The sequence below is a fragment of the Engraulis encrasicolus genome, chromosome 5, assembly GCF_034702125.1.
Source record: "Engraulis encrasicolus isolate BLACKSEA-1 chromosome 5, IST_EnEncr_1.0, whole genome shotgun sequence".
NCBI classification, from domain to species: Eukaryota; Metazoa; Chordata; class Actinopteri; order Clupeiformes; family Engraulidae; genus Engraulis; species Engraulis encrasicolus.
Genome location: NC_085861.1, coordinates 50,529,295 through 50,541,389, shown reverse-complemented (window position 1 = coordinate 50,541,389; position 12,095 = coordinate 50,529,295). Strand labels below are relative to the sequence as shown.

The 12,095-nt window shown below is 45.2% G+C and overlaps 1 protein-coding gene across 1 annotated transcript in view; it reads left to right on the top strand.

Annotated features, from left to right (window-relative positions):
- Positions 1-3,306: 3,306 nt before the first annotated feature.
- The window catches only part of tmem145 (transmembrane protein 145), a 58,814-nt gene continuing 50,025 nt past the window's right edge, over positions 3,307-12,095 (top strand). Inside the window, exon 1 of the mRNA XM_063199647.1 lies at positions 3,307-3,430. Within this exon, the coding sequence (XP_063055717.1) occupies positions 3,335-3,430 (96 nt within the window). The 5' untranslated portion in view covers positions 3,307-3,334. The remainder of the gene's footprint in view (positions 3,431-12,095) is intronic.

Below are 12,095 nucleotides of genomic sequence, written 5' to 3'. Positions count from 1 at the left end.
GTCAAAGATGGGGGCTCGCCAAGATATGGACATGAGAGGAGCCGGAGCAGGCAAGAAGTGAAATGCCTGGCTTCGCCCGATGTTATCGAGATACTGATGGATGCTGCGGCAAGGGGGGTGGGGGTTGGGGGGTGGGGGCGGGTGGATTAAAGTCTGAGTCCCGGAGAGAGTCAGCCAGGTCAAGGTGGGGGACGGTCTGTGTTGATGTGGAGGGACGGTGGTGTGGTGTGGTGTGGCGCGGGGCAGTGGATGAAAGGGAGGGTTGTTTGTTGCTTCTCTGTTTGTGGTGTTGGTGGTTGTTAAAGGGGGTGGGGCGCTGGCAATAGGCGGTGGATGAGGGAGGTTGGGAGGGTAGGGGCAGTCTGTTTGGGTCTGGAGGGATGCGGTGGTCGTAGTTGTGGGGGGGGGGGGGGGCTGTAGCTGAGGGGTGGTGTTAGGCGGTGAATGAAGCTTAAGATTGTAGTCGCTGGGGTGTCTTGGGCAGCTGTGGTGTAATGATTAGGGAGATGGACCGTACGGTAGATGACAGGGTTGCAGGTTCAATCCCCAGCCTTACCAATTTCTTCCTCCTTCTATTGCTGAAATGCCCTTGAGCAACTGGCACCTTAAACCTACATTGCTCCAGGCACTGTAACCAATACCCTGTAAAAAAACAAAAAAACAAAGTCGCTTTGGAAAAAAAGTGTCCGCTAAGTGTAATTGGAGCAGTCTATTTACATGTGAAGTTGGTGGTGGTGGTAGTAAACGGCAGAGTTGTAGAAGTACATATGTAACTTACAGATGTAATTACGACACTACTAGTATGATATTACAAAGTTGAAACCATGTGATATCATACCACTAGTGTTGTAATTACATTTGTAAGAGTACTTCTTACTTCTACTTTATACAACTCTGGCCTATTTAGGTGTGAAGTTGGCGGTGCTGGTGGTAGTTTAGGAGGAGAGTGGATGTAGAGGTGGAAAGGGTTGTGTGTAGTCTCTGGGGGTATCTGCTGCTTCAGATTGCAAGTGTTTAGCGCTGCACTCGCTTTGTCTTTCCAGGAATGCAGAGTAGCTCCTGGCCCCTAAGACTACTCTTTTTCTCTGCCTTTTTCTCCTGACTCACCTCCTCTGCGCTCGCTTCATCTCCCTAGCAGGCTCCTCTTTGCTGTTGACGCCACCTCTTTCTTTTAAAAACGCTGCAGTGCTTTTTGTTTGTTTATTTGTTTTTGTTTTTGTTTCCTAACACTCCGCACTTTCATGTAGACTGGCAGTGAAGTGTGTGTCTGTGTGTCTGTGTGTCTGTGTGTGTGTCTGTGTGTCTGAGAATGTTCCAGTATCTTATGTGTGTGTTCTTGAATGCCGCTGTCCTCTTGTTTTATTTGTATACCAAGTCGGTTCTCCTTGCCTTTAGTCAAGTGGCGGTTGCCATCATTGTCAGTGTTTTCTGTAGGCCGCACGCCGTGATATGTCATAACACTATGTAAACGCTGAGAAAATTACATTGCAGCACTGTACCTCTTGTATTGTATTACATTACAGGCTTAAGTGTTGTGTAGTGTCGTCACCACTTGAGTCCTCAGGCGCATTATGCTACACAACTTGAGTATTGCAGTCTCTCTCGATCCACTATTACAGCCGAGAGGGCCTGGTGGGGTAAGGGTTTATGTTTTACAAGTGGAGCTTGGTGTTTACATGCACAATCCTTATTCTGTGTAATATCCAAGCACCAGCCAGCCATCACTGCTAACCGCTTCAAGGTGTTGTCCTCCTGAGTTACACTTCTGTCCATCAGTGTTTGCGTCTGAATAATGAGACGTGGCGTCTGTTTTGTACAAGTTTGTATAAATGCATCAGTTTTGCGTATGGAAGGCAGGCACGTCAACCACTAATACAGCATCATCAAGGAAACAGAAAAAAAAGACGGCCATCTGTGGGTGCGAGCGGGGCTTTTGATGCTCCTGGGTGATGTGATGCCTGCCTCCATGGGAAGCCTGCGCAGTCCTCAGGGACCCGGGGTGTAATTACGCATCCGCAGTACGCCAGCCCCTCTCATTGGCAACACAGTGGGGCGGAGAGGCTTGGAAGTACTGTAAATAGCCAATGTAGAGAGCTTACTGACTGCACAGTTTGGTGGGGCAAGAGAGAACCGTGTAGGAAGTGCGTAAGATTAGAGTTTACAGGATGAAGATTTACATTTCAAGGACATTTTTATTATGGCCTCAGAGAACTGTCTTGGAAATGCGTAAGACTTTAAAAATTTCACAGGCGTTTTTGACTCTGCCCCTGAATGCTAAACACTTGTCTTGAAGACTTGAGTGCACTCACGGCAGGTCGTTCCTAATCGGAAGTCAGCTCACCTCTTGATTCGTGGCTCAGATTTCTTGTGTCAAAACGTGTTTTTTTTCCCTCCACAACACTGTAGGCAAGTTTTGTTTAATGTTGTGGTTGTTGAAATAGTCCTTACTTGTGGAGTGTCAGTGTGCAAGCTCAATAATGATGGCTCTCAGTGTAATGTGGATTTAAAGATGTTGTGAATGCTGTTACAATGCTGGACTTGAGTTGGGGCCAATGTTGTTGTCTCAACTGCAAATATGCAAGCCATACAAAGCACGTGAATGCTGTATAAATAGCCTACTTTCTTTTGAATTATAATATATGTATTTTATGTTTTAAAATATACCACAAGTGCAACAATGTGTACATAAAAATGTATATGAACTTTAAAAATGAACCATTTTAGATTTTTAGAGTTTATTTTTACTTGCGTAGTCTGTCATATTATTATCCCTACAAGTTATTTTAATAAGTCATGAAGTAAGCAAATCAATGGTAAATGATTTTGATGATTTTCATCCAAATAAACACATTTTGTTCAATCATTAATGTGGGTTTGAGTTATTCTTAGTTAGGGCACTACATACAGACATCACACATCTTTAAAATAAAGTATACTTGAATCTTTTAGCCAAGGTTTGACGACTGCCCTGCCGAGCTCGACTTCAGAATGGGCACGAAAAGAGGCTTGGAGAAAAAAAATGAAGTTTATAGACAGTTGAGCTTGTGTGATGATTGCAATGTCTGTCTTATTAAATGCTATATGTCGCATCCTTGTGTCGGACACGCGCTTTCTGTCCTCCCCCGGGTAGACACCGACGGGAGGGGTGTCGGGGCGCGTATCCTTGTGCGAAGCGCGTCCCCATCAGGTATTGGGGATACATGCATGAGCAAGAGACGAGAGCGCGCTCTGTTTCCCTACAGCCCACATCCTTTACCAGCCCTGTGTTTTCCCTGCGCACTCGAAGATTGGCAAGGGTTCATCAGATCAGCGCGAAACAAGAGAGTGGGTTAAAATGGATAAGGTGTTGGGACTGGCGTTGGTCTCAAGCATTTTCTGCGTCGGGTCTGTTGTGGGAAAATATGTCAGGGGAATCGTCAATACGAAAGAGGTGAGATGAGATCATTTTCTGTTTTGGTGTTTTTTCTTTGCATTCTACGCGGTGTTTAGACTAGGGGACAGTGTGATCTGTCCGGGTGGTTGTGCTTTGAGTTCCTGGGTGCAGAACATTTTTGCACAGTCCAACATGTCCCTCCAATATTTATTTACCACACCACCAGAATTTACGCGCAGCTGCAACGTCTGGTGTTGATGACACTACAGGCGTCTAATGTATTTTAAAGATCATTCATCAACCGAATCTTCTCCCAGACTATTGGCATTCTTCAGTGTTGAGCTAACCCTATAAAGCTCGCTTTCCGTTACCTTATTAACACAGCGGTCTACCAGTCCACAACTCCTCGTTCCGATATCGTCGACACCGTTACAGGTGTGCTAAAGCCAGAACGCTTCGGCTGTCGTCAACACCTGAGTCATTACTGTACAGCCCCATCCTTGTCAGTGCATCGGAACGGACACGCTGAAAACACCTTGCCAATCTAATACCTTTAGTGCGTTAAACCAGTCATGGCAGACGAGTGGAGCAGAAGGGCTGTGACTATAGCCTAAGTGTGTTAGTGTTGTGAGACAGGTTTGTTAGCGGCTTATTAGAAATGTTCGTTTCTTTGCCAGGAGCGCACACGTGCTCAGCGTGGGAGAAGAATGTGCGGTAGCCTATGGAACGTGTAAATTGGATGCTGCTCGAGCCAAGCAGCAGGCGTTAGATCAGCGATCCTGAGTGAATATTTCCCTCATTTCACGGTCCCATTTTAGTGATTGAATTACAGTAGACTATGTCCCATCATCAGAATGATGACTGTGAGATGCAGCGTCTGATATTATGCAGTGGACGGGAGGATGAGACGAAACTGTTTGAGAGTAAGGTAAAAGAAAAGCTCTGCGCACCTCAAAATGGCTTCACAGAAGTAGGTTATTTCTGTGACATCTGGTGGGAAAAACGTTTGACTGAATTATTGGTGACTGAGAGTTCATATTGCAAATATGACCATTTATAGCCTACACAAATAGTCTAATTGTGTGACAAAGATCCCAAAGTTCTATCCAAAATTGTTATTTTCCTGCCTGTGGTAACTTTTTGAAATTTGGAGAGTTTTATTTTTTGTTGTAGGCCTAATGCACTTACAACAATTTTAATGCAAGGGTTTATAGCAGGTATGTTAGTGCTGTGTGTGTGCGTTTCCCCATGCACTTTGTTGTATTTTTTTGTGCGCCTGCAAACATATGAGCTTGAGAGGTTTGCTACCACATCATCAATCTACCCTGTTGTTCACTACAAAGCAAGGTCGTGCCCCAAGGCTGCATAGAGCCTACTGGCCTCCCACAAGTGTGCCAGAGAGTGTGTGCGCTAATTTTGAGGCTGCCCCAACTTCACCAGGGACGGAACTATAGAGGCCCATAGCCCTCGAGTACTGTTGGTGGGGCCCTATTTTGAACTTGGCATGCTGTATGGGGGACCCCTATCAGTGTTTTGCCCTGGGGCCCTCTGTGCAACTGTTCTGCCACTGAGCTTCAACCATTAGCACTAGGCTCTAATGTGTGTTCTATATTCTCAAGGTTCTCCCATTCATACATATCAAAGCATGGTTATTCATCCAGCTCAAAAACAACAGTAAATGACTACTGGCGTACTGTATTGCAGTTGGTATGTAGTTGTGATCTAGTATGTAGAACAGCATCTGGGATGCGTGCTTTCATCCATCCAAAATGGAGAGAGACGGAGAGAGAGAAAAAAAACCAACTCTGTGTGTGTGTGCGTGCGTGCGTGCGTGCGTGCGTGCGTGCGTGCGTGCGTGCATGCGTGCGTGCGTGCGTGTGTGTGTGTGCGTGCGTGCGTGGGTTTGTGTGTGTGTGTGCGCGCGCATGCGTGCGTGCGTGTGCGCGGGCGGGCGTGCGTGCGTGCGCACATCTATGAGAGAGAGAGAGGGAGTATGGCAGGGAGAGAGAGAGAGAGAGCTCAGTCTCCATTTCACCATAGCATACTGTTGGAAATCAGATCATAAGTTTCTGAACCAGTATGCACCGGTGGGAAGAGCATCCAAACTGCTCCCATCAAATTCAGTGTGTGTGTGTGTGTGTTGCACTGCAGTGTAGCTTCGCTAATGAATCTTTTAGGGGCCAGTGGACGTAGGGTGACATGACTAGTTGATTGGTAATTAATTGTTAATGAGGCTTAGCGTGTGCATAGGGATCCAGAAGGAGAGAGAGAGAGAGAGAGGGAGGAAAAACAGGATGGCAAAAGAGAGAAGCGATCTGTAGAACTGAGAGATACTTCTACATCTGGATGTCGCTCTTGATGTATGTCACGTTCACGCCTCCTCTTTTCTCTTTCTTTTCTGTCTCATTTTTTGTCTCTCTCACACACACACATACACACGTACACACACATTCAAGCCCGCACATTGATGCACACAGACACACAGACGCACGTACACCATACACACAAAGACTTCAATGCATGCATTGAGACACACAGGCACAGCCATACACCACCCCCCCCCCTACACACACACACACACATACACACACACACACACACACACACACACACACACACACACACACACACACACACACACACACACACACACACACACACACACACACACAGCTCAATGAGTGTGCAATCCAATTCATTGTCCCTGCAGTATTCGGGGGTGGTGGTGGGGATTAGTGTTCACAGTGTTTGCACAGTGCACACCTTTCTCTTGGATCCTCTCCAGTGTCGGCTGGCCTCCCCGAATCCCTCAGATACAGACAGGAGAAGGCCAGGGTCTGGGACCAGAGACAGGGAGGGAGGCTGTGTTTGCCTAGCCAGACTACAACGTGGGAGGTTTTTCGTCTGTCATTGCATGGTTCAGAAAGGTGAGGGCTGTGGGTTGGACATCGTTGTTATTCAAGATGTACAAATATCTTTAAAAAAGATGTCTCTGCCAGTACTATGACCAGTCGAGAGCAACAGTGACTAGGGTTGCCAACCCGCCCTTGAAATATGGAATCATCCTGTATTTTGAAATAAAGAGTACGGTTCCGTGGTGAGCTGAAACGGGACACAATTTGGTTAACCCATTAGTATAATGTCAATGGGTTAACCCATTTTAGCCTGGAAACACATATACGGTACGCTGCATTAAGGCTCTTGAAATTTGAGGAGTTTTTTAGTAAACATGTGGGTATGTTAGATCTGAATGAACACATTCTAAATGCAAAATGAGGATCCTATCTTTTAAATGCAACTTATCACCTGTTTGTATGTGCTTCCGAGGCTGACATATTTAGGATTTAATCACAGACAGTTCACAACCCTAACAGTGACTGACGCACTGTAATGATTCCAACAGATAAAAAAACGATCGTGCATTGTGATAGTAGGTTGGATTTGTTTTGGTTTTGTTGTTGGTCTTTTTGTGTGTGATCTCCATTAGTGCAGTCCTAGACCAACTCACCAGGCAAAACATTATCTGCCACTAAGCAGGACCCCGTTGCTAACCCCTGAGCAAATTAGTAGGTTGTCTATGCGAAATTGCATTGCAACCAAGCAAATTGCTTACTTATATATAACTAGCAGAAGAAACCCACCCCAGGTTCTGTTAGTTTGCTACAGTACTCTAGGACTGGGTGTTAGTGAGTCCCAGCTTGATTCACAGTGGAGGGCTGGGGGGTAATTTCAGAAAGCAGGTTTATTAGTCTCTGATCCTGGGTACGAACTCTGGACAAGTGATTAAGCAACCACTGTATATTATCTTATACTGCAGGGTTTGCAAACCGTTTCCAACTTTTGGGGCCCATTTGAAAAATTCACAAATATTCGGTGCCCACCTCCGACCCAATGAACACAAATAAATAGTCAACACACACACAAATATTATTTAGATTTTCAGAAAATGATTTCAAGGCCCACTTGGAATACCTTCAGGGCCCACAGCTGAGAATCACAGTAATACTGTATAGCCTATGTGACCTGCGGCTCTGTTTTGATTGAAGAAGGAAATCCAAGTCTCCTCTATTACATTGTTTACAACTCACTCTGAGGCAACCTACCTGTACCTGGGTTAGTTACTAGACTTAGGCTATCTTTTATGAAAACGCCTGGGCAAATGATTAAAAAAGGAATTGAACTGGCAATCATAACCGTGAACCAACATTGATGAACTATATTGGGGTACATGTTGTTCATTTATTATTACAGCTGTTGGTATTTTTAAAACCTTTTTCCGGTTACACTTTATTTTAAGGGCTCACTTTTACAGTGGATCTACCACATTAGGTACAGTGTAATAATCAGTGTAACAATATTTATTAATGCCATGTAATACCAGTGTAACACCATGTACCAATTTTGTACTTGCATCTAGTGTTAGGGCTAGGGTTAGGGTTGGTACATGGTATTACATGGTATTAAATATTGTTACACTGATTATTACACTGTACCTAATGTCCTAGATCCACTATAATTGTGAACCAAATAGTGAAATAAAGTGTTACCCTTTTTCCTTCATATTCTGTGTATTCCACTGCATGTGTTTTGGTACTGTGTCTCAGAAGCATGTGTTGTCATGTGTCTCCGCTCAGTGTGGTCAATGAAAGACAATTTTGATCTCAAGTTCTATTGTCCAGTAATGCTGTCTCGATCGAAATGGGTCAATACAGAGTCAGGTTTTTTTAACCATGTCAGACACAGCCCTAAATGGAGAGAGATGATAGGAAGATGGTAGGGCTGTAGCGATATCGAACAAAGAAATCACGATACACAGTCATGATACAGTACTGTGTCGCAGTGCAAGAAGTCAGTATCGTGATATGCCCTTTTTGCCTCCACCAAGGAGGTTATGTGATTGCCTGGGTTTGTTTGTGTGTGTGTTCGTTTGTTTGTATGTTTGTATGTATGTTCGCTGCTATTTCACAGCCTGCCACAAGGTGTCCTGGTGAGCACTGAGCATAGAGGTAGATGGTAGAACACGGATTGCCGTGAAAAGGGGGCGGGTGTTATGTCCTACGGTGACTGAGCCCCAGCGAATATTCCACACGGGTTTGCCTGTGCCGCTCTCAGCAAATTAAGGAACAGGGATAGTCTCGTTTGCCTTAGTTTGCCTGCTTAGGCTGATAATGCTGTCGAACTACTTGCCATTGGCAAAAGTTCACAATGCTGTTGCGCAGCGAGATGGACAATGACCCCGCAGAACGTTTAGGTTCGCAATGCTGTCGAATTAATTAGGGTAGCCCATTGGCAAAAAAAGGAATTTATGATTGGGAAGTTCACAATGCTTGTCAAATTCATTACATCCCCTTCGCTACACTTAAAGTTGTTTGCGAGATGGTCAGGGACCAGACCGCCCGAGCCAGAGCACCGGCGGGTGTGCCTGCGCAATAAAGAGCAGGGAGGGACTGCCTACGCCATAGGGACTCTATCCTTTGCCGGCAGCTCCAATACCCAAGTGCATTAATTTTCACCGAAAAAGTTGCACATCAGCAGGCAACCGATACACCCACGTTGTTGAAGTTAGCAAACAATCCTGTCAAATTAATACCTGGCAAAAAATACGTGTGAAGTGCTGTTGCGAGATGGACAGTCAGATCGCAGATCGGGTTGAGAAATGCTGTCGAATTAATAAGGCTGCCGATGCCAAAATGTGGAATTTGTGACTACAGTTCACAATGCTGGTTAAAATCATTACACCGCCTTCGCTAGACTACATTTAAAGTTAACCAAGTTATTTCCAAGATGGACTGTTGCCCAAATAGGCTATGGATTTTGTGACTGTCAGTTCACAATGCTGGTTAAATACATGACCCCCCCTCGCCACATTTAAAGTTAACCCAAGTTGTTTACTAGGTGGGCAGAGACCAGACAGCCCGACAGCATGATGCCCGTGGACAGATTAACAACTGTGAATAATGTGCTAAATGCAAGGAAGGAAATCCCGAGAACGCCCGCAGTGGCCCGGAGGATGCCTATCTCGTAGGCAAAAATAGGCCTAACTCTCCTAGTTCTGTTGTTTTAGTTGACAAATGACAATGTTGGTCAAAATCATTAGACTAGGCTACATTCCGTTCACTAATCTACAGTTCCATTCCAGCGTGATCACAAAGCTTTCTCAAAGCGTGATGATGTTTACCTGTAGGCCTATATGGGATGCTGTCAAAATTGCACTAATAGGCTACTAAAACAACGGTTGTGATTCTGAGAGGGATGTATCACGTAAGGCTGACATGGTAGTTATAAAAAAAGATAGGTCCTTGATATAATTTGGTTACAACTTTACTATTTAATTCTCTGAACACACTAATGGTGTGTATAAACCTGCATAAATGACACCACATCATTAGGCCTACACAAGTATCCCATGTGTCTAAAAACAAACTGAACTTCCTTGGCGGAGGTCTGCACACTCTGGGTGCATTTCTAGTTTTTAAACTCTTGTAACCTATTCTAGCAATAAACTATCATAGTTTTGTATTCATTCTTTTCTTTAAAAATGTTGGCAAATGTGAAAAAAGCAAAACAGTTCATTTAAAAACATTGGCCTACATTTGAAAAATCGAACTGTAGGTCAAAAATCATGTTACGAACTGAGTTGTGAGTTGAGTGTATCATTACAGCCCTAGAAGGAAGACAATAAACGAGAGTGTATGAAGATGCATGCAGGAGAGAGGGAAAACAAACATATATTTAGGATGAAGAATGATCACCGGATGGCGTTAGAACGGGACGGGAGAAACAGAAGCGCAGGGTTAAGGCGGAAAATGAAACAAAACACTCATGAGCCTCGACAAGGAGATGGAATAGCAGGAAGTGCTGAGACGGAATGATTTAGAACGCTGTGCACACACACCACAAAGAAACAAACAGTAGGTAATAAATAACAGGAAGTCCAGAAAATATTAGTTTTGTTCGTTTTGTGATGGATAGAGCACACGGTGTGTGTGTGTGTGTGTGTGTGTGTGTGTGTGTGTGTGTGTGTGTGTGTGTGTGTGTGTGTGTGTGTGTGTGTGTGTGTGTGTGTGTGTGTGTGTGTGTGTGTGTGTGTGTGTGTGTGTGTGTGTGTGTGTGTGTGCAATTGTGTGTGTGTGCAAGTGTGTGTTTTATCTGGCGGGGGGGGGGGGGGTTGTAAGTGGTCAGGCCGTTATGACAGACAATGCAGAATTACCATAATTGGTGGTGTGGTTGGGAGGATATTTTTTCGCTGTGCTTGAGTCCAGCCAGATACTGATGCTGGTCAGGGGCTGAGCAATAGGGAGGGCAAGCAGGGCATTTGCCCCTGGGCCCAGGGCCCTCCCGTTTTGGTGATGGGGCCCTATTGTGAGCTGTATAGGGGGCCCTATAGGTGTCTTCTTGCCCTGGGGCCCTATCTGCAATTGTTCCACCACTGATGCTGGTGGCTTTGGTTTTATCAGACAAGCTGAGACCTTTCAGGTCAGCCACAAACAAGCACTCAGACAAGATGACAGCATGACGGGAACATTGCAATATTGTTCTGGGCAGAAAAAGAAAACAACACAGTTGGACTCATTCATTCTCCTCTCTTGTTGTCTTCTTTATGTTATGACTATTTTGCTATTTCTTATTGTTGTGGTTGTATCTGTTGCTACTGCTACTGTTATTATTCTTAGTCATAGTATTAGCCTATTTGTATTTGCGGTCAGACGGATGTTTGTTTGTGATCATCATCCCGGATCATATTCCGGAAAATCATTTTAAAATTCACAAAGATAGCAGGCACAGAGAAATGGAGGGAAAACATGAAGGCAGGCCATTATGGCTTTCAACTGGTAATGGCACTTCTGCTTTTGTTTTATTTATTTATTTATATTTATTTATTTATTTATTTATTTATTTCCACTTAGAGTGGGCCTCTTTTCAGTTTCTATGGCAGCTGTCATGGGAGGCATGTGGCCGTTGCCATGACAGTATAAAAAATACACACTCACACACGGTGGTCTAGTCTAGTGGTGTCATCCGAGTGATGGTGTGTTTATATGGCTGCAGATGACTAGTCATGCACGCTCTCTCTTCTCTCTCTCTCTCTGTCTCCCTCTCTTCACTGAACGGGCCTTCTTCACCAAGAACTCCCACAGAACACCTGTCACATGACCCCTGCTGGTCTCTCGCCTGATTGGCCGTCACCCGACTCTTGTTAGGTGACTTTCAGACAGGAGTTCCGAACTTAGTGAAGTGTAGGTTGGAAGGTTAGGGTGCACCGTGGCGATGGATGTGTGTGTGTACGGTATGTGTGTGTGTGTGAGGGGGGTCATGTCGTCATGGTTACCTGCTGACTTCTCTCCCTACCTCTTCCAAACAGTGAATCTGACAGGGGGCGGAGGGGACAAAGGGCTCTGTTGTCATGAGGGAGAGGGGGCCACAGAATTGGGTCCCCACTATGTTGTATGTATTGAGTCGCGGGGGCTTTTAGATGACTTTACTTCGGCCCAGGTCAAAGCTGTCAGCGCCCCTGCTCCCAAACACAAAAAAAATGCTGAGGGGAGATGCCAATCCAAGATGGTGGCTGGCTGGCAGCAGTGTGTGGAGCAGAGGAGAGGAGAGGAGAGGAGAGGAGAGGAGAGCTGGCTGGCAGAGGTGTGTGGAGCAGAGGAGAGGAGAGGAGAGGAGAGGAGAGGAGAGCTGGCTGGCAGTGGTGTTTAGAGGAGAGAACAGGAGAGGA